The 23,932-nt window shown below is 46.1% G+C and overlaps 1 protein-coding gene across 1 annotated transcript; it reads left to right on the top strand.

Annotated features, from left to right (window-relative positions):
* On the top strand, positions 1-21,764 carry ddx52 (DEAD (Asp-Glu-Ala-Asp) box polypeptide 52; the record flags this gene model as incomplete). The annotated part of the gene is given in 11 exon segments (XM_031809575.1): positions 1-130; positions 521-722; positions 2,160-2,287; positions 2,399-2,584; positions 3,557-3,700; positions 6,893-7,004; positions 7,142-7,208; positions 9,487-9,690; positions 11,496-11,586; positions 20,559-20,681; positions 21,614-21,764. Coding segments are annotated over 11 exon segments (1,495 nt in total), but the record flags the coding sequence as incomplete, so codon positions are not given.
* Positions 21,765-23,932: the final 2,168 nt, after the last annotated feature.

Here is a 23,932-nt window from a genome sequence, read left to right as displayed (position 1 = left end):
GATCGAGTCGTCATGCCTTTTTTCTCGTCTCCACGCTGTTTCAATGGACGCCTTCGACTTGTTTCGTAAACTCGGAGCCGGAGCGAAATTTGATTTCAAGAGGTTTGGTAAAGATGCCGAACGATTTAAGGTAATGAGGATGATGTCCAATATTTCTCTATTCGTGTTCAGCGAGTAGTATTTGAACGCTGCAAAGATTTGAGCGGTTCGTTAGCGTGTCTGCCCTCGATCTGTAGAGACACAGTCTAGCTAAGTTAGCTAGTTTCAGGTTTAAAATGAATACATCTCAAACTCAATGTTTCGTTTATTCTCATAAATTGACGTCCCGGATGATATTATCTATGTAACTTTCGATTGTTTTGGTTAACTAACATTATTCTGAACGTTTGTTGTGAGATGTATCAGGACATATATCACATTAGGATTTAGCGGTCTGGGGTATTGCTAGTAGTTGTCTTAGTAGTATACTCTTGTCATTAACAATAGTTATATTTATTTATGGTACGTGTGTGCGTTCCAGGTGGTGAGATCTCAAGAGAAAGATGTATCTGACCACTATGGGATCGACTTTTTCGGGACCGGAACAACCCACGGCAACCAGGAGCAGAGAGCGGAGGAGAAGCAAGACGAGGAGGTAGAGGTAGATGCTGCTGCAGGGAAAAGGAAACGACCGGATGAGGAGAAGACTGCAAAGAAGAAAAAGAAAGATACTCAGGCTGAAGGTAGTATTTGGAGGCTTGTTCTACAGTGCGGCTGAAGGTAGTATTTGGAGGCTTGTGTTATACAGTGCGGCTGAAGGTAGTATTTGGAGGCTTGTGTTATACAGTGCGGCTGAAGGTAGTATTTGGAGGCTTGTGTTATACAGTGCGGCTGAAGGTAGTATTTGGAGGCTTGTGTTATACAGTGCGGCTGAAGGTAGTATTTGGAGGCTTGTGTTATACAGTGTGGCTGAAGGTAGTATTTGGAGGCTTGTGTTATACAGTGCGGCTGAAGGTAGTATTTGGAGGCTTGTGTTCTACAGTGTGGCTGAAGGTAGTATTTGGAGGCTTGTGTTATACAGTGCGGCTGAAGGTAGTATTTGGAGGCTTGTGTTCTACAGTGCGGCTGAAGGTAGTATTTGGAGGCTTGTGTTATACAGTGTGGCTGAAGGTAGTATTTGGAGGCTTGTTCTACAGTGCGGCTGAAGGTAGTATTTGGAGGCTTGTTCTACAGTGCGGCTGAAGGTAGTATTTGGAGGCTTGTGTTCTACAGTGCGGCTGAAGGTAGTATTTGGAGGCTTGTGTTCTACAGTGCGGCTGAAGGTAGTATTTGCCCCTTTCTGATTCTCTATTTTTGATACTGAATGTTATCAAATCTTCAACCAAAACCTAATATTAGATAAAGATAACCTGTGTTTACAAATTCCAAAAAAAGAGTGTACTTATTCAATTAACAAAGTTATGTAACACCCAATGCCCCTGTGTGTAAAAGTAATTGTCCACTTACACTCAATAACTGGTTGTGCCACCTTTAGCTGTAACGACTCCACCCAAACACTTCCTGTAGTTGATCAGTCCACCTTTAGCTGTAACGACTCCAACCAAACACTTCCTGTAGTTGATCAGTCCACCTTTAGCTGTAACTACTCCAACCAAACACTTCCTGTAGTTGATCAGTCCACCTTTAGCTGTAACGACTCCAACCAAACACTTCCTGTAGTTGATCAGTCCACCTTTAGCTGTAACGACTCCAACCAAACACTTCCTGTAGTTGATCAGTCCACCTTTAGCTGCAGTGACTCCAACGAAACACTTCCTGTAGTTGATCAGTCCACCTTTAGCTGCAGTGACTCCAACTACTTCCTGTAGTTGATAAGTCTCTCACATCGATGTGGAGGAATTTTGGCCCACTCTTCCATGCAGAAATGCTTTAACTCAGTGACATTTTGGGGTTTTCAAGCTTGAAATACTTGTTTCAAGTCCTGCCACGACATCTCAATTGGGATTAGGTCTGGACTTGGACTTGGCCATTTCCAAAACTTCTTGTGTTGCTTTTTGGGCATCTTTCCACAGCGGTTGTGTATGTGTGTTCTGTGTGTTTCAACTGGAGCAGCTTATTGTTGTTTAAAATGACCCATTAATTAATTCAGCGTTCTGATGGTCCCTGTCGTTTTGTTGTAGTGGCGTGTGAGGAGACCGAGGGCATCCTGTGGACCTCCTCTGCAGACAGGAAGTCTAAAGGCTTGAAGGAGGGGAGGGACAGAGACAAGACATCCATGAAGAGACTCCAACACCTCCACCAAGAGAAGGTACACACACACACACACACACACACACACACACACACACACACACACACACACACACACACAGCTCTTCGCTCTGTCTACCTGTTGAATCTCATCTCTGTGTGTTGTCAGGTGAACCGTGTCCGCATGCAGCATCGTATCAACGTGCATGGCTGTGACGTGCCTGACCCAGTGTGCACCTTCTCCGAGCTGCAGTCCGAGTACGACCTGAACCCGCGCGTCCTCCAGAACCTGTCAGCAGCTGGACTCACCATACCCACGCCCATCCAGATGCAGGCTATACCCCTGATGATGCATGTGAGTACGCAGAGATGGATGAGTGTGGATATATAGAATGGAACACAGACTGATGAGTGTGGATATATAGAATGGAACACAGACTGATTAGTGTGGATATATAGAATGGAACACAGACTGATGAGTGTATGGATATATAGAATGGAACACAGACTGATGAGTGTGGATATATAGAATGGAACACAGACTGATTAGTGTGGATATATAGAATGGAACACAGACTGATGAGTGTATGGATATATAGAATGGAACACAGACTGATGAGTGTATGGATATATAGAATGGAACACAGACTGATGAGTGTATGGATATATAGAATGGAACACAGACTGATGAGTGTATGGATATATAGAATGGAACACAGACTGATGAGTGTATGGATATATAGAATGGAACACAGACTGATGAGTGTATGGATATATAGAATGGAACACAGACTGATGAGTGTATGGATATATAGAATGGAACACAGACTGATTAGTGTGGATATATAGAATGGAACACAGACTGATTAGTGTGGATATATAGAATGGAACACAGACTGATGAGTGTGGATATATAGAATGGAACACAGACTGATGAGTGTATGGATATATAGAATGGAACACAGACTGATGAGTGTATGGATATATAGAATGGAACACAGACTGATGAGTGTATGGATATATAGAATGGAACACAGACTGATGAGTGTGGATATATAGAATGGAACACAGACTGATTAGTGTGGATATATAGAATGGAACACAGACTGATGAGTGTATGGATATATAGAATGGAACACAGACTGATGAGTGTATGGATATATAGAATGGAACACAGACTGATTAGTGTGGATATATAGAATGGAACACAGACTGATGAGTGTATGGATATATAGAATGGAACACAGACTGATGAGTGTGTGGATATATAGAATGGAACCCTAAATAAAATCATTGTATGCATCTCTCTCTCTCACCCCTCTCCCAGGGTCGTGAGTTGTTGGCGTGTGCTCCGACAGGTTCGGGGAAGACTCTAGCGTTCTGTCTCCCTCTCCTGACACACCTGAAACAGCCTGCTAACCTCGGCATCAGAGCTCTGGTCATCTCTCCCACCAGGGAACTGGCCAGCCAGGTACACACACATATAGAACCGTTTGGTCGTCATGCCTCATAATCCATGTTTTGTGGCCGTTGTGCCCTTGGGGTGAGTATAATAATAATTTCCTGCTCTCAATCGCCCGTGCTCCTCTCACCTCTCACTCACCAGGCTCTCTCAGATATCGCAATTCTTATTAGCCAATGCCGGCACTTTATCGGGTCCTTGTCACAGGCATTGCAGCTTGGAAGTAGGTTACACGTGAAGACGGACTCACCGGGGGAGGCCAAACACCGTCCTCTGAGGCGCGTATTGAAGATGATAGAACTGTCCACATTTTACTTTTCGTCAGCCGACAAGATGAGTAACGAACGCTGTCGATCTACTATCCATCAGAGTACAACAGTTGACCTCGTCTATTGGTCAGCTTGTCCTTCTGTGTGAGAAATACATATTGCAAACATAGTCAGGGAGAGTTGTGATAACGATAGACCCCAAACTAATACAACCACTATATATAGCAAATAACTTTTAAAAGCAATGAGATTCATGCAGCATGACATTTAGCTTAAGCACAGCGATGTGCACACGGCAGTAGGCCGTATACTACTATACTACACCGGAAAACACCGTTCTCAAAAGTGCACTGCAAATGCCAGGGGTTTCATTTGACAAGAGAAGAAAATATCCTTCACCAATGTAGAAAGACGGAGGATCTGAAGATGCAACAACAAGCATGGGTTGTTGCAATGGGTTGTTGCTGTGGGTTGTTAATATGAGTAGTATTGTGTCTTTGGCTGCTGGACAATTATAGAACATGAGAAATACTGGTTCTGGCCTCTCTATCGGCACAACGGGCTCTGGCCTCTCTCTCTCGCGGAACAACGGACTCTGGCCTCTCTCTCTATCGGCACAACGGGCTCTGGCCTCTCTCTCTATCGGCACAACGGGCTCTGGCCTCCCTCTCTATCGGCACAACGGGCTCTGGCCTCTCTCTCTCGCGGAACAACGGGCTCTGGCCTCCCTCTGTCGGGAACAACTGACTCTGGCCTCCCTCTCTATCGGCACAACGGGCTCTGGCCTCTCTCTCTCGCGGAACAACGGGCTCTGGCCTCCCTCTGTCGGGAACAACTGACTCTGGCCTCCCTCTCTCTATCGGCACAACGGGCTCTGGCCTCCCTCTGTCGGGAACAACGGGCTCTGGCCTCCCTCTGTCGGGAACAACTGACTCTGGCCTCCCTCTCTCTATCGGCACAACGGGCTCTGGCCTCCCTCTGTCGGGAACAACGGGCTCTGGCCTCCCTCTGTCGGGAACAACGGGCTCTGGCCTCCCTCTGTCGGGAACAACTGACTGGCCTCCCTCTCTCTCTCGCAACAACGGGCTCTGGCCTCCCTCTCTGTCGGGAACAATGGGCTCTGGCCTCCCTCTCTCTCGGAACAACGGACTCTGGCCTCCCTCTCTCTCTCGCAACAACGGGCTCTGGCCTCCCTCTCTGTCGGGAACAACGGGCTCTGGCCTCCCTCTCTGTCGGGAACAACGGGCTCTGGCCTCCCTCTCTGTCGGGAACAACGGGCTCTGGCCTCCCTCTCTGTCGGGAACAACGGGCTCTGGCCTCCCTCTCTGTCGGGAACAACGGGCTCTGGCCTCCCTCTCTGTCGGGAACAACGGGCTCTGGCCTCCCTCTCTGTCGGGAACAACGGGCTCTGGCCTCCCTCTCTGTCGGGAACAACGGGCTCTGGCCTCCCTCTCTGTCGGGAACAACGGGCTCTGGCCTCCCTCTCTGTCGGGAACAACGGACTCTGGCCTCCCTCTCTCTCTCGCGAACAACGGGCTCTGGCCTCCCTCTCTGTCGGGAACAACGGGCTCTGGCCTCCCTCTCTGTCGGGAACAACGGGCTCTGGCCTCCCTCTCTGTCGGGAACAACGGGCTCTGGCCTCCCTCTCTGTCGGGAACAACGGGCTCTGGCCTCCCTCTCTGTCGGGAACAACGGGCTCTGGCCTCCCTCTCTGTCGGGAACAACGGGCTCTGGCCTCCCTCTCTGTCGGGAACAACGGGCTCTGGCCTCCCTCTCTGTCGGGAACAACGGGCTCTGGCCTCCCTCTCTCTCGGAACAACGGGCTCTGGCCTCTCTCTCTCTCTCGGAACAACGGGCTCTGGCCTCTCTCTCTCTCTCGGAACAACGGGCTCTGGCCTCCCTCTCTCTCGGAACAACGGGCTCTGGCCTCCCTCTCTCTGTCGGGACAACGGGCTCTGGCCTCTCTCTCTCGGAACAACTGGCTCTGGCCTCCCTCTCTCGCCACAACGGGCTCTGGCCTCCCTCTCTCGGAACAACGGGCTCTGGCCTCCCTCTCTCGGAACAACGGGCTCTGGCCTCCCTCTCTCGGAACAACGGGCTCTGGCCTCCCTCTCTCGGAACAACGGGCTCTGGCCTCCCTCTCTCGGAACAACGGGCTCTGGCCTCCCTCTCTCGGAACAACGGGCTCTGGCCTCCCTCTCTCGGAACAACGGGCTCTGGCCTCCCTCTCTCGGAACAACGGGCTCTGGCCTCCCTCTCTCGGAACAACGGGCTCTGGCCTCCCTCTATCGGGAACAACGGGCTCTGGCCTCCCTCTATCGGGAACAACGGGCTCTGGCCTCCCTCTATCGGGAACAACGGGCTCTGGCCTCTCTCTCCTTTACCCCTACCTACAGTATACTGCTGTTACTGTCTATTATCTATCCTTTACCCCTACCTACAGTATACTGCTGTTACTGTCTATTATCTATCCTTTACCTCTACCTACAGTATACTGCTGTTACTGTCTTATCTATCCTAGCTATTTGTACGTACCTCATACCCCTGCATGTCCACTTGGTACTGGTACTCCGTGTTTTTAGCCAACTTATCGTTAGTCGTTGTATATTTTTATTCCTGGGGTTATAATTGTTCTATGTTTCTCTCTGCATTGTCGGGAAGGGCCTGTCGGTAAACATTTCACTGTTAGTTTACACCTGTTGTTTACCAAGCATGTGACAAGTACAATTTGATTGTTGCATGTGTTTTTTTAATGCTGTGTTAGAATGTTGTGTTAGAATGTTGTTGCGTTGTTAGAATGTTGTGTTGCTGTGTTAGAATGTTGTGTTGTTAGAATGTTGTTGCGTTGTTAGAATGTTGTGTTGCTGTGTTAGAATGTTGTGTTATGTTGTTACAATGTTGTGTTATGTTACAATGTTGTGTTGTTGTGTAGACCCACAGGGAGTTGGTGCGTCTGTCGGAGGGCGTCGGGTTCAGAGTTCACATACTAGACAAGGCCTCCATGGCAGCCAGGAAACACGTTCCCAGCTCTCACAAGAAATCCGGTACAAAGACAATATTCAAATGATCTGTAAAATGCGCTGGGACCTGTTTACTAATCGAGACCGAGACCAGCACAACAGCCCTCACTCATTTTCTATTTTTTTTGTCCCTACCCGCTCTCTCTCCCCTCTCTGTCTAGATATTCTGATCAGTACCCCCAATAGACTGGTGTTCCTCCTGAAGCAGGATGCTATAGACCTCAGCAGGTCAGTTCCCTCTGTGTGTGTTGGCTCTATGTTGGTTAAGGGCTATTGTAACAGGTTTTGTTTGTCAATACTGTGTGTGTTAAACACATCCACACATATTATTAACTATACCCGTGGAGACCAGAAGTCAAAACATTTGACCAACTGGGCTCACAAGGTCAAACGCTATTTCTAAGTTGTTTAGGGTTAAGGTTAGAATTAGGGTTAGGAGCTAAGGTTAGAATTAGGGTTATGTTTTGTGGTTAGGGGATATAGGATTTTGAATGGTACAGGAATGCATGTCCCCATAAGGTTAGTTTGGGCTGGGCGATATGGCCAAAATATATCACTGTTTAAAAAAAAAAGTAGTCCTAAAAGACCTTAATGTGCTTTGAGTAATGACCCCCAGGGTGGCAACATACATTCTGCGTGATTTCAATTAGTCTTTCTCCTTTCTGTTTTATACTGTTCAATTCAACCAAAAACATTTTTCAGACATTTCTGTGTTTCCTGCACTGGGGATCATTTCCACACTGCCGTAAGACTGGCCACAAATACTAGGCCTTATTTATAACCAAATGTTGCACTTGATATAGAGCAAAAACAGTGGTGGACTGTTGGAATCAATAGAAGGAATAGAAGGCAATAGAAGGATTATTCTAATTCTATACTTAGAATATAAATAATACTGGGCACTTTGAATACAGTGTTTGACATGACAACGAATTAAAATACCAGGGAGGAGTTATTGTGACAGGGTAGGAACCAAAGTGTTGATAAGTGTTTCCTAGGGGACCCTATAATCTTTGGCTACATTAAATGTTTCTTCATGTAGCCGACATATTCATGCTATAACTATTCCTCTTTGATTTAGAAGATACTTTTTTTCCGCAAACTTGCTAAGAACTTTGCAGATGTAAGAAACACAAGCTAATAGTGTAATTATGGAACGCAAGTGGATTTATATTAAGAAGCAAAGTGAAAACAACATTGTCGCATGTGCTACGTAGAACCCCACAGTGGTGGTGTCATAATACCCATAAAACCTAGTGGTCAAACAGGGAAATGGGTCCATTGTTTTTCCACCATTTATATTTATTTCAGAAACACTTAAATGAAGGGCTGTGTTTCGTGTAGTCTTTACCCTGACATGACGTTTTGATGACCATGTACATCTCTCTCTCGGACAAGGTGACTTTTATCAATATATTCGGGCTCTACTTACTCAGATTATAAAATGCTTATTTGCATCAAAAATATTGTCAATTTAAAACTTGCACAATTTTTTAAGAACTGTAGCCAATTTGATTCATTACTACATATAGCTAACATTAGATAGTTAAATCCAGACATTCTTACCTTTGCCTCGATTCGGCTAGATCATGGTGGCATTTGTAGTTCTTTATATTAGCCACATTAGCAGCTAATTGCCGTTTCATTTTTGGCGAGTAAATACAGCCGACTATATTGATAAAAGTCTCCTTGTAAACCTACGAGAAACATATCCCTTATTTTCGTCGTTCTGCCCCTGAACAGGCAGTTAACCCACTGTTCCTAGGCCGTCATTGAAAATAAGAATTTGTTCTTAACTGACTTGCCTAGTTAAATAAAGGTAAAATTTAAATTAATCTTTTTTTAGTGGTCAGCATTGACCATGCAGACTGAACACAAGTGTCTCCTGGTTAGCCAACATGGTAGTGGTCAGCATTGACCATGCAGACTGAACACAAGTGTCTCCTGGTTAGCCAACATGGTAGTGGTCAGCATTGACCATGCAGACTGAACACAAGTGTCTCCTGGTTAGCCAACATGGTAGTGGTCAGCATTGACCATGCAGACTGAACACAAGTGTCTCCTGGTTAGCCAACATGGTAGTGGTCAGCATTGACCATGCAGACTGAACACAAGTGTCTCCTGGTTAGCCAACATGGTAGTGGTCAGCATTGACCATGCAGACAGGACACAAGTGTCTCAAGTAACATCAAAATTTGCTCCTTGAGTGACAGGGGGGCGGGGCTAGAAAGTGGCATGGCAAGAGATGACCCAAGTAGCCAAGTCAACTATAAAAACGGACGTTACACACAGCGTATCACATTTAACAAACCAAACGTTCAAATATCGTTATAGAAGGTCAAGTAAAAACCCAAACCGGTCCCTGCATCAATATCTGGGTATAGTAAAATACGGTATACCGCCCAGCCCTAAGGTTAGTTATACAAGACTGTGTTATTTCTGTGTTGTTGGGTCTGATATGTTGGTTGAGGGCTGTCGTAGCAGGGTTTGTTAATACTGTGCTCAGTGTGGAATGGTTGGTGGTGGATGAGAGCGATAAGCTGTTTGAGGATGGACGTAGTGGCTTCAGAGAGCAGCTAGCAGCAGTGTTCCAGGCGTGTTCCTCTCCGCGGGTCAGACGAGCGCTCTACAGTGCTACCTGTGCTCCAGACGTGGAACAGTGGTGTCGCCTCAACCTCGACAACCTGGTCTCTGTCAACATTGGACACAGGTACTACACTACCCACAGTCCCCTGTTCTACAATACTACACTACCCACAGTCCCCTGTTCTACTATACTACACTACCCACAGTCCCCTGTTCTACTATACTACACTACCCACAGTCCCCTGTTCTACTATACTACACTGCCCACAGTCCCCTGTTCTACAATACTACACTGCCCACAGTCCCCTGTTCTACAATACTACACTGCCCACAGTCCCCTGGTCTACTATACTACACTGCCCACAGTCCCCTGGTCTACTATACTACACTGCCCACAGTCCCCTGTTCTACAATACTACACTGCCCACAGTCCCCTGTTCTACAATACTACACTGCCCACAGTCCCCTGGTCTACTATACTACACTGCCCACAGTCCCCTGTTCTACAATACTACACTACCCACAGTCCCCTGTTCTACTATACTACACTACCCACAGTCCCCTGGTCTACTATACTACACTGCCCACAGTCCCCTGGTCTACTATACTACACTGCCCACAGTCCCCTGGTCTACTATACACTGCCCACAGTCCCCTGGTCTACTATACTACACTGCCCACAGTCCCCTGGTCTACTATACTACACTGCCCACAGTCCCCTGGTCTACTATACTACACTGCCCACAGTCCCCTGGTCTACTATACTACACTGCCCACAGTCCCCTGGTCTACTATACTACACTGCCCACAGTCCCCTGGTCTACTATACTACACTGCCCACAGTCCCCTGGTCTACTATACTACACTGCCCACAGTCCCCTGGTCTACTATACTACACTGCCCACAGTCCCCTGGTCTACTATACTACACTGCCCACAGTCCCCTGGTCTACTATACTACACTGCCCACAGTCCCCTGGTCTACTATACTACACTGCCCACAGTCCCCTGGTCTACTATACTACACTGCCCACAGTCCCCTGGTCTACTATACTACACTGCCCACAGTCCCTGGTCTACTATACTACACTGCCCACAGTCCCCTGGTCTACTATACTACACTGCCCACAGTCCCCTGGTCTACTATACTATACTGCCCACAGTCCCCTGGTCTACTATACTATACTGCCCACAGTCCCCTGGTCTACTATACTATACTGCCCACAGTCCCCTGGTCTACTATACTATACTATACTGCCCACAGTCCCCTGGTCTACTATACTATACTATACTGCCCACAGTCCCCTGGTCTACTATACTATACTATACTGCCCACAGTCCCCTGGTCTACTATACTATACTATACTGCCCACAGTCCCCTGGTCTACTATACTATACTATACTGCCCACAGTCCCCTGGTCTACTATACTATACTATACTGCCCACAGTCCCCTGGTCTACTATACTATACTACACTGCCCACAGTCCCCTGGTCTACTATACTATACTACACTGCCCACAGTCCCCTGGTCTACTATACTATACTATACTGCCCACAGTCCCCTGGTCTACTATACTATACTACACTGCCCACAGTCCCCTGGTCTACTATACTATACTACACTGCCCACAGTCCCCTGGTCTACTATACTATACTACACTGCCCACAGTCCCCTGGTCTACTATACTACACTGCCCACAGTCCTCTGGTCTACAATACTACACTGCCCACAGTCCCCTGGTCTGGTCTGCTACGCGACCCGTAACTGCCCTCTCTTCTTTGCAGAGCCGTGGTTGAGTGGTAACACTGCACCTGAACAAAGCTCCCCACCGTATACTGGTTCAACCCCTTCTAACTGTTATCTCCTGTCTGTAATCTCGTTCAGAACCATCTAATAAGAGTTTCAAAACGATTGTGTGTGTTCTCAGGAACTCTGCAGTAGAGACAGTAGAACAGGAGCTGCTGTTTGTTGGAACAGAGAACGGGAAGTTACTGGCCGTGAGGGACATCATCAAGAAGGTACCTTACCAAATAAATTGAATCAAATGTTATTAGTCGAATACAACAGGTGTAGTAGACCTCACAGTGAAATGCTGAATACAACAGGTTTAGACCTCACAGTGAAATGCTGAATACAACAGGTGTAGTAGACCTTACAGTGAAATGCTGAATACAACAGGTGTAGTAGACCTTACAGTGAAATGCTGAATACAACAGGTGTAGTAGACCTTACAGTGAAATGCTGAATACAACAGGTGTAGTAGACCTTACAGTGAAATGCTGAATACAACAGGTGTAGTAGACCTCACAGTGAAATGCTGAATACAACAGGTGTAGTAGACCTTACAGTGAAATGCTGAATACAACAGGTGTAGTAGACCTTACAGTGAAATGCTGAATACAACAGGTGTAGTAGACCTGACAGTGAAATGCTGAATACAACAGGTGTAGTAGACCTCACAGTGAAATGCTGAATACAACAGGTGTAGTAGACCTTACAGTGAAATGCTGAATACAACAGGTGTAGTAGACCTCACAGTGAAATGCTGAATACAACAGGTGTAGTAGACCTGACAGTGAAATGCTGAATACAACAGGTGTAGTAGACCTGACAGTGAAATGCTGAATACAACAGGTGTAGTAGACCTCACAGTGAAATGCTGAATACAACAGGTGTAGTAGACCTCACAGTGAAATGCTGAATACAACAGGTGTAGTAGACCTTACAGTGAAATGCTGAATACAACAGGTGTATTAGACCTTACAGTGAAATGCTGAATACAACAGGTGTAGTAGACCTTATGCTGAATACAACAGGTGTAGTAGACCTTACAGTGAAATGCTGAGTACAACAGGTGTTGTAGACCTTACAGTGAAATGCTGAATACAACAGGTGTAGTAGACCTTACAGTGAAATGCTGAATACAACAGGTGTAGTAGACCTCACAGTGAAATGCTGAATACAACAGGTGTAGTAGACCTCACAGTGAAATGCTGAATACAACAGGTGTATTAGACCTTACAGTGAAATGCTGAATACAACAGGTGTAGTAGACCTCACAGTGAAATGCTGAATACAACAGGTGTAGTAGACCTTACAGTGAAATGCTGAATACAACAGGTGTAGTAGACCTCACAGTGAAATGCTGAATACAACAGGTGTAGTAGACCTCACAGTGAAATGCTGAATACAACAGGTGTAGTAGACCTTACAGTGAAATGCTGAATACAACAGGTGTAGTAGACCTCACAGTGAAATGCTGAATACAACAGGTGTAGTAGACCTCACAGTGAAATGCTGAATACAACAGGTGTAGTAGACCTGACAGTGAAATGCTGAATACAACAGGTGTAGTAGACCTTACAGTGAAATGCTGAATACAACAGGTGTAGTAGACCTCACAGTGAAATGCTGAATACAACAGGTGTAGTAGACCTTACAGTGAAATGCTGAATACAACAGGTGTAGTAGACCTTACAGTGAAATGCTGAATACAACAGGTGTAGTAGACCTTACAGTGAAATGCTGAATACAACAGGTGTAGTAGACCTTACAGTGAAATGCTGAATACAACAGGTGTAGTAGACCTCACAGTGAAATGCTGAATACAACAGGTGTAGTAGACCTTACAGTGAAATGCTGAATACAACAGGTGTAGTAGACCTTACAGTGAAATGCTGAATACAACAGGTGTAGTAGACCTTACAGTGAAATGCTGAATACAACAGGTGTAGTAGACCTCACAGTGAAATGCTGAATACAACAGGTGTAGTAGACCTTACAGTGAAATGCTGAATACAACAGGTGTAGTAGACCTCACAGTGAAATGCTGAATACAACAGGTGTAGTAGACCTCACAGTGAAATGCTGAATACAACAGGTGTAGTAGACCTTACAGTGAAATGCTGAATACAACAGGTGTAGTAGACCTTACAGTGAAATGCTGAATACAACAGGTGTAGTAGACCTCACAGTGAAATGCTGAATACAACAGGTGTAGTAGACCTTATGCTGAATACAACAGGTGTAGTAGACCTTACAGTGAAATGCTGAATACAACAGGTGTAGTAGTAGACCTTACAGTGAAATGCTGAATACAACAGGTGTAGTAGACCTTACAGTGAAATGCTGAATACAACAGGTGTAGTAGACCTTACAGTGAAATGCTGAATACAACAGGTGTAGTAGACCTTACAGTGAAATGCTGAATACAACAGGTGTAGTAGACCTCACAGTGAAATGCTGAATACAACAGGTGTAGTAGACCTGACAGTGAAATGCTGAATACAACAGGTGTAGTAGACCTTACAGTGAAATGCTTAATACAACAGGTGTAGTAGACCTTACAGTGAAATGCTGAATACAACAGGTGTAGTAGACCTCACAGTGAAATGCTGAATACAACAGGTGTAGTAGACCTTACAGTGAAATGCTGAATACAACAGGTGTAGTAGACCTCACAGTGAAATGCTGAATACAACAGGTGTAGTAGACCTTACAGTGAAATCCTGAATACAACAGGTGTAGTAGACCTCACAGTGAAATGCTGAATACAACAGGTGTAGTAGACCTTACAGTGAAATGCTGAATACAACAGGTGTAGTAGACCTTACAGTGAAATGCTGAATACAACAGGTGTAGTAGACCTTACAGTGAAATGCTGAATACAACAGGTGTAGTAGACCTTACAGTGAAATGCTGAATACAACAGGTGTAGTAGACCTGACAGTGAAATGCTGAATACAACAGGTGTAGTAGACCTTACAGTGAAATGCTGAATACAACAGGTGTAGTAGACCTTACAGTGAAATGCTGAATACAACAGGTGTAGTAGACCTTACAGTGAAATGCTGAATACAACAGGTGTAGTAGACCTTACAGTGAAATGCTGAATACAACAGGTGTAGTAGACCTTACAGTGAAATGCCTAATACAACAGGTGTAGTAGACCTCACAGTGAAATGCTGAATACAACAGGTGTAGTAGACCTTACAGTAAAATAACAATAGCGAGACTATATACAGGGGGGTACCGGTACAGAGTCAATGTGCGGGGGCACCGGTTAGTTGAGGTAATGTGTACATGTAGGGAGAGTTATTAAAGTGACTATTCATACAACATAACAACAGAGTTGCAGCGGTGTAAAGGGGGGGGGGCATTGCCAATAGTCTGGGTAGCCATTTGATTAGTTGTTCAGGAGTCTTATGGCTTGGTGTAGAGGCTGTTTAGAAGCCTCTTGGACCTAGACTTGGTGCTCCGGTACCGCTTGCCGTGTGGTAGCAGAGAGAACAGTCTATGACTAAGGTGGTTGGGGTCTTTGACAATTTGTAGGGCCTTCCTCTGACACCACCTGGTGTAGAGGTCCTGGATGGCAGGCAGGACCAGTTAGGATGCTCTCGATGGTGCAGCTGTAGAACCTTTTGAGGATCTGAGGACCCATGCCAAATCTTTTCAGATTCCTGAGGTTTTGTCATGCCCTCTTCACAACTGTCTTGGTGTGTTTGGACCATTCTAGTTTGTTGTTTATGTGGACGCCAAGGAACTTGAAGCTCTCAACCTGCTATACTGCAGCTCTGTCGATGAGAATGGGCGCGTGCTCGGTCCTCTTTTTCCTGTAGTCCACAATCATCTCCTTTGTCTTGCTCACGTTGAGGATAGAGGTTGTTGTCGTGCACCGCATGGCCAGGTCTCTGACCTCCTTCCTATAGGAAGTCTCGTCGTTGTCGGTGATCAGTCCTACCACTGTTGCGTCATCGGCAAACTTAATGATCGTGTTGGAGTCGTGCCTGGCCATGCAGTCATGAGTGAACAGGGAGTACAGGAGGGGAATGAGCACACACCCCTGGGGGGCCCCTGTGTTGAGGATCAGCGTGACGGATGCGTTGTTCCTACCCTTACCACCTGGGGGTGGCCCGTAAAGAAGTCCAGGATCCAGTTGCAGAGGGGGGTGTTTAGTTCCAGGGTCCTTACCTTATTGATGGTAAGCTTTGAGGGTACTATGGTGTTGAACGCTGAGCTGTATTCAATGAACAGCATTCTCACAGGTGTGATTTTTGTCCAGGTGGGAAAGGGCAGTGTGGAGTGCAATAGAGATTGCATCATCTGTGGATCTGTTGGGGTGGTATGCAAATTGGAGTGGGTCTAGGGTTTCTGGGATAATGGTGTTGTGAGCCATGACTAGCCTTTCAAAGCACTTCATTGCTACAGACATGACCGCTACGGGTCAGTAGTCATTTAGGCAGGTTACCTTAGTGTTCTTGGATACAAGGACTATGGTGGTCTGCTTAAAACATGTTGGTGTTACAGACTCTGACAGGGAGAGGTTAAAAATGTCAGTGACGACACTTGTCAGTTGGTCAAAGCATGCTCACAGTACACTTCCTGGTTATCCGTCTGGCCCTGCGGCCTTGTGAATGTTGACCTATTTTAACCTGTTTGGGGTACGGGGCAGCATTTTCACTTTTGGATAAATAGCCCAAACTGAACTGCCACCTCCTCTGTCCCAGATCCTAATATATGCATATTATTAGTAGTATTGGGTAGAAAACACCCAGAAGTTTCTAAAACTGTTTGAATCATGTCTGTGAGTATAACATAACTTATTTAGCAGGTGAAACCCCGAGGACAAACCATTCAGATCTTTTTTAATTAAAAAAAAAAGTTTTTCTTTTCAATACTTTTTCATGGGGAATCCAGAATTCTAATCGACTTTCCTGCAGTTCCTACCGCTTCCACTGGATGTCACCAGTTTGTAGAAATTGGTTGAGGTTTTTCCTTTGTGTAATGAAGAAGTACCATAGCTCAGAACGAGTGTCACTTCATGTGTACCTTTTGATAGAGGAGCGTAACCAGAAAAGTAGGGTCAGTTTGTTTTGCTCCTGTATTGAACACAGATCATCCCGTCTTCAATTTGATCGATTATATACATTTAGAAATACCTAAAGTTGTATTACAAAAGTAGTTTGAAATGTTTTGGCAAAGTTTACAGGTAACTTTTGAGATATTTTGTAGCGACGTTGCGTAAGTTGGAAGTGGTGTTTTTCTGGATCAAACGCGCCAAATAAATGGGCATTTTGGATATATATTGACTGAATTAATCGAACAAAAGGAACATTTTTGTTGTTTATGGGACATATAGGAGTGCCAACAAAAGAAGCGTCAAAGGTAAAGCATGTTTTATATTTGATTATTTATATGATATTGTATTTCTGCGTTTTGTGTCGCGCCGCAGAGTTGAAATATGCTACTCTCTCATTGTTTACTGTAGTGCTATCATCAGATAATAGCATCTTGTGCTTTCACCGAAAAGCCTTTTTGAAATCTGACATGTTGGCTGGATTCTCAGCGAGTGTCGCTTTAATTTGTTATCTTGCACGGTGTAATTTAATGAACGTTTGATTTTTATAGAAATGTTTTGAATTTGGCGCTCTGCATTTTCCCTGGCTATTGGCCATGTGGGACGCAAGCGTCCCGCCTACCCCAGAGAGGTTAAGGTCTTACTCACATCGGCTGCGGAGAGTGTGATCACTCTGTCTTTCAGGAACAGCTGGTGCTCTCATGCATGTTTTAGTGTTATTTGCCTCGAAGCGAGCATAGAAGTAATTTAGCTCGTCTGGTAGGCTCGTGTCACTGGGCAGCTCTCGGCTGTGCTTCCCTTTGTAGTCTGTAATGGTTTGCAAGCCCTGTCACATCCGACGAGCGTCAGAGCCGGTGTAGTACGATTCGATCTTAGTCCTGTATTGACCCTTCGCCTGTGATGTTTCATCAGATGGCATAGCGGGATTTCTTCTACGCTTTCAGGTTAGAGTCCTGCTCCTTGAAAGTGGCAGCTCTAGCCTGTAGCTCAGTGAGGATGTTGCCTGTAATCCATGGCTTCTGGTTGGGGCATGTACGTACGGTCACTGTGGGGATGACGTCATCGATACCCTTATTGATGAAGCCAATGACTGACGTGGTGTATTCCTCAATGCAATCGGAGTAATTCCGGAACTTATTCCAGTCTGTGACAGCAAAACAGTCCTGTAGCTTAGCATCTGCTTCATCTGAACACTTGTTTTGATTTATCTAGTCACTGGTGCTTCCTGCTTTATCAGGAGGATAGAATTATGGTCAGATTTGCCAAATGGAGGGTGAGGAAGAGCTTTTGTACATTTCTCTGTGTGTGGAGGTGGTTCAGAGTTTTTTTTCCCCCTCTGGTTGCACATTTAACATGCTGATAGAAATTTGGTAAAACGGATTTAAGTTTCCCTGCATTAAAGTCCCCGGCCGCTAGGAGCGCCGCCTCTGGGTGAGAGTTTTCTTGTATTGGTCGTTCAGCACCAGAAGGTGTAGTGATATGGAGGACTAACCGATGCAGGGGATGTATTGGTCGTTCAGCACCAGAAGGTGTAGTGATATGGAGGATTAACCGATGCAGGGGATGTATTGGTAGTTGAGCACCAGAAGGGGTAGTGATATGGAGGACTAACTGATGCAGATGATGTATTGGTCATTCAGCACCAGAAGGGGTAGTGATATGGAGGATTAACTGATGCAGGGGATGTATTGGTCGTTCAGCACCAGAAGGGGTAGTGATATGGAGGACTAACCGATGCAGGGGATGTATTGGTAGTTCAGCACCAGAAGGGGTAGTGATATGGAGGACTAACTGATGCAGGGGATGTATTGGTAGTTCAGCACCAGAAGGGATAGTGATATGGAGGACTAACCGATGCAGGGGATGTATTGGTAGGGAAGTCGTAGTTCAACACCAGAAGGGGTTTAGTCTCTGTTCGACTGTGTATCCAGTATCGGCTGCCATATTTTGTAACACTGACACGTGGACAACCTTGTGGCAAAACAGACCTGGTTGGTTTAGACCAGAAGTTTTCAACCAGGGGTCTGTGAAAATACACTGAACAGATCCCAGACATTTACATATCCACAAAAGCCTTTCTCTCAACTGTTGTGCACAAATGTGTTTACATCCCTGTTAGTGAGCATTTCTCCTTTTCCAAGATAATCCATCCACCTGCCAAGTGTGGCATATCAAGAAAGGGATTAAACAGCATGGTCATTACACAGGTGGACCTTGTGCTGGGGACAATAAAAGGCCACTCTAAAATGTGCAGTTTTGTCATACACCTCAATGCCAATGGGGTAATCAGGTACAGATGGTTAGAGTTCTGGATCCAGACCCTCTGGGGTATTTAGGTACAGATGGTTCGAGTTCTGGATCCAGACCCTCTGGGGTAATCAGGTACAGATGGTTAGAGTTCTGGATCCAGACCCTCTGGGGTATTCAGGTACAGATGGTTAGAGTTCTGGATCCAGACCCTCTGGGGTAATCAGGTACAGATGGTTGGAGTTCTGGATCCGGGGACTCTGGGGTATTCAGGTACAGATGGTTAGAGTTCTGGATCCGGGGACTCTGGGGTATTCAGGTACAGGTGGATCTGTGAAGACTCTCGTCCCTGTGAAAGAGAAGGTTGAGGACCCCTGGCTTAGACTAGACAACATGTAAACAATATATCCTCTCCAGATGTTCATTGAAAACATAAATACATTTGCACAATGATCGCTTGTTATCTCTCAAATACATCGTTACAGTTGTTGATTAGCTAGCTAGCGGATTTGAGCCATATTGGCGTAGACATGACATCAGTCAACACAAGACATCAAGAACAAGATACAACAAGCTTAAACGAGCCACCTACGATTCCTCACAAGGTAGTTTTCTTGTTATTGTTGCTATCTGACCGCTCAGAATCATAACAACCCACATCTTCCGGCCATGTCGATGCGCGTGCGTCATTTTGGTGACGTAAGATAAACCATCTAATTCATTGGCTGATCCCTCCTCATGACCTGGATGGAATCATGTGATCATTCCTTCTTAACCCATAGGATGTTCCACCCTGCCGACTTCCTGTACTTCAAAATGGTTTAGGAAGTCCCACCCTGTTGACTTCCTGTACTTCAAAATGGTTTAGGAAGTCCCACCCTGCTGACTTCTTGTACTTCAAAATGGTTTAGGAAGTCCCACCCTGCTGACTTCCTGTACTTCAAAATGGTTTAGGAAGTCCCACCCTGCTGACTTCTTGTACTTCAAAATGGTTTAGGAAGTCCCACCCTGCTGACTTCCTGTACTTCAAAATGGTTTAGGAAGTCCCACCCTGCTGACTTCCTGTACTTCAAAATGGTTTAAGAAGTCCCACCCTGCTGACTTCCTGTACTTCAAAATGGTTTAAGAAGTCCCACCCTGCTGACTTCCTGTACTTCAAAATGGTTTAAGCCCTCTGGCCCTGTCTGTTAAAACATAGAGAGTCCTCTTTCTAACTCTGGTAATTACCCAGCACCCCCTGCACATTGACTCAGTACTGGTACCATGTTATCACCCAGCACCCCCTGCACATTGACTCAGTACTGGTACCCAGTGTATATAGCCATGTTATTACCCAGCACCCCCTGCACATCGACTCAGTACTGGTACCATGTGTATATAGCCTGGTACCATGTGTGTGTGTATATAGCCTGGTACCATGTGTGTGTGTATATAGCCTGGTACCATGTGTGTGTGTATATAGCCTGGTACCATGTGTGTGTGTATATAGCCTGGTACCATGTGTATATAGCCTGGTACCATGTGTGTGTGTATATAGCCTGGTACCATGTGTGTGTGTATATAGCCTGGTACCATGTGTGTGTGTATATAGCCTGGTACCATGTGTATACAGCAATGTTATTTTTATTTTTCTCTCTGCGTTGTTGGGAAGGGCCTGTAGGTTACATTTCACTGTTAGTCCACACCTGTTGTTTATCAAGCATTTCCCTGTTAGTCCACACCTGTTGTTTACCAAGCATTTCCCTGTTAGTCTACACCTGTTGTTTACCAAGCAGTTCCCTGTTAGTCTACACCTGTTGTTGTCGTTAGTCTACACCTGTTGTTTACCAAGCATGTTTCAGATAACATTTGCTACCTGAATGGTAAATACTAATTCCTCTCTCCTAGGGTTTCTTGCCCCCTATGCTGGTGTTTGTCCAGTCTATTGATCGAGCCAGAGAGCTCTTCCATGAGCTGGTGTACGAAGGCATCAACGTAGACATCATACACGCTGACCGCACACAGCAACAGGCACGCACATGCGCACACACACACACACACACACACACACACACACACACACACACACACACACACACACACACAATATACTTGTCAAGACTTTTGGGGACCAGCAATTGATTTCCATCTAAATCCTGTTTTCCTGGACCTCTAACCCTAAATCTAACCTTAACCCCTAACCCTAGTTTTAACCCTAAATCTAACCTATAACCCTAGTTTTAACCTCTAACCCTAGTTAACCCTAAATCTAACCTTAACCCCTAACCCTAGTTTTAACCCTAAGTCTAACCTATAACCCTAGTTTTAACCCTAAATCTAACCTATAACCCTAGTTTTAACCCTAAATCTAACCTTTAAACCTAGTTTTAACCCTAAATCTAACCTATAACCCTAGTTTTAACCCTAAATCTAACCTATAACCCTAGTTTTAACCCTAAATCTAACCTTTAAACCTAGTTTTAACCCTAAATCTAACCTATAACCCTAGTTTTAACCCTAAATCTAACCTATAACCCTAGTTTTAACCCTAAATCTAACCTATAACCCTAGTTTTAACCCTAAATCTAACCTATAACCCTAGTTTTAACCCTAAATCTAATCTATAACCCTAGTTTTAACCCTAAATCTAACCTTTAACCCTAGTTTTAACCCTAAATCTAACCTATAACCTCTAACCCTAGTTTTAACCCTAAATCTAACCTATAACCTCTAACCCTAGTTTTAACCCTAAGTCTAACCAGCAAAATGTCCTTAGGTCTCTATATTTTGGTTGGTTTACTATTCTAGTGTGGACTTCTGGTACTCCCAAGTATAGTACAACATGCACACACACACACACACACACACACACACACACACACACACACACACTACTGTACTCCCAAGTATAGTAAAACACACACTACTATAAGTCATTCCCTAACTGTAGTTTTTTTCTCCAGAGAGACAACGTGATCAGTAGTTTCCGGTCGGGTGATATATGGGTGTTGATCTGTACGGCCCTGCTGGCCCGAGGTATCGACTTTAAGGGTGTCAACCTGGTGCTGAACTACGACTTCCCTACCAGCGCTGTGGAATACATCCACCGTATCGGTTAGTCCCTGCGTATCACTACACTACCACACAAAGCTCTAAAAATCTCATGTCGTTTTATTAGTTACATGTGCCGAATAAGGTACTGAGTAACCGGTACCCCCCGCACGTACACATGACCTCAACGTGTAGGTAGAGTGACTGCAAAGACAATACACAGAGCAGCAGTGTAAAAACAAGGGGGGGGGGGGGGGTCAATGTAAATAGTCTGGTGGCCATTTTGATGTTCAGCAGTTTTATGGCTTGGCGGTCGAAGCTGTTAAGGAGCCTTCTGATCCTAGACTTGACGCTCTGGTACCGCTTGCCGTGTGGTAGCAGAGAAAACCGTCTGACTTGGTGCTCTGGTACCGCTTGCCGTGTGGTAGCAGAGAAAACCGTCTGACTTGGTGCTCTGGTACCGCTTGCCGTGTGGTAGCAGAGAAAACCGTCTGACTTGGTGCTCTGGTACCGCTTGCCGTGTCTTAGCCGAGAAAACAGTCTATGACTTGGTGCTCTGGTACCGCTTGCCGTGTGGTAGCAGAGAAAACCGTCTGACTTGGTGCTCTGGTACCGCTTGCCGTGTGGTAGCAGAGAAAACCGTCTGACTTGGTGCTCTGGTACCGCTTGCCGTGTGGTAGCAGAGAAAACCGTCTATGACTTGGTGCTCTGGTACCGCTTGCCGTGTGGTAGCAGAGAAAACCGTCTGACTTGGTGCTCTGGTACCGCTTGCCGTGTGGTAGCAGAGAAAACCGTCTGACTTGGTGCTCTGGTACCGCTTGCCGTGTGGTAGCAGAGAAAACCGTCTGACTTGGTGCTCTGGTACCGCTTGCCGTGTGGTAGCAGAGAAAACAGTCTATGACTTGGTGCTCTGGTACCGCTTGCCGTGTGGTAGCAGAGAAAACCGTCTGACTTGGTGCTCTGGTACCGCTTGCCGTGTGGTAGCAGAGAAAACCGTCTGACTTGGTGCTCTGGTACCGCTTGCCGTGTGGTAGCAGAGAAAACCGTCTGACTTGGTGCTCTGGTACCGCTTGCCGTGTCTTAGCCGAGAAAACAGTCTATGACTTGGTGCTCTGGTACCGCTTGCCGTGTGGTAGCAGAGAAAACCGTCTGACTTGGTGCTCTGGTACCGCTTGCCGTGTGGTAGCAGAGAAAACCGTCTGACTTGGTGCTCTGGTACCGCTTGCCGTGTGGTAGCAGAGAAAACCGTCTATGACTTGGTGCTCTGGTACCGCTTGCCGTGTGGTAGCAGAGAAAACCGTCTATGACTTGGTGCTCTGGTACCGCTTGCCGTGTGGTAGCAGAGAAAACCGTCTGACTTGGTGCTCTGGTACCGCTTGCCGTGTGGTAGCAGAGAAAACAGTCTATGACTTGGTGCTCTGGTACCGCTTGCCGTGTGGTAGCAGAGAAAACAGTCTATGACTTGGTGCTCTGGTACCGCTTGCCGTGTGGTAGCAGAGAAAACCGTCTGACTTGGTGCTCTGGTACCGCTTGCCGTGTGGTAGCAGAGAAAACCGTCTGACTTGGTGCTCTGGTACCGCTTGCCGTGTGGTAGCAGAGAAAACAGTCTATGACTTGGTGCTCTGGTACCGCTTGCCGTGTGGTAGCAGAGAAAACCGTCTGACTTGGTGCTCTGGTACCGCTTGCCGTGTGGTAGCAGAGAAAACCGTCTGACTTGGTGCTCTGGTACCGCTTGCCGTGTGGTAGCAGAGAAAACCGTCTGACTTGGTGCTCTGGTACCGCTTGCCGTGTGGTAGCAGAGAAAACCGTCTGACTTGGTGCTCTGGTACCGCTTGCCGTGTGGTAGCAGAGAAAACAGTCTATGACTTGGTGCTCTGGTACCGCTTGCCGTGTGGTAGCAGAGAAAACCGTCTGACTTGGTGCTCTGGTACCGCTTGCCGTGTGGTAGCAGAGAAAACCGTCTGACTTGGTGCTCTGGTACCGCTTGCCGTGTGGTAGCAGAGAAAACAGTCTATGACTTGGTGCTCTGGTACCGCTTGCCGTGTGGTAGCAGAGAAAACCGTCTGACTTGGTGCTCTGGTACCGCTTGCCGTGTGGTAGCAGAGAAAACCGTCTGACTTGGTGCTCTGGTACCGCTTGCCGTGTGGTAGCAGAGAAAACCGTCTGACTTGGTGCTCTGGTACCGCTTGCCGTGTGGTAGCAGAGAAAACCGTCTGACTTGACGCTCTGGT

This window comes from Oncorhynchus kisutch, linkage group LG29, assembly GCF_002021735.2.
Source record: "Oncorhynchus kisutch isolate 150728-3 linkage group LG29, Okis_V2, whole genome shotgun sequence".
NCBI classification, from domain to species: Eukaryota; Metazoa; Chordata; class Actinopteri; order Salmoniformes; family Salmonidae; genus Oncorhynchus; species Oncorhynchus kisutch.
This window is presented reverse-complemented; position numbering and strand designations above follow the sequence as displayed.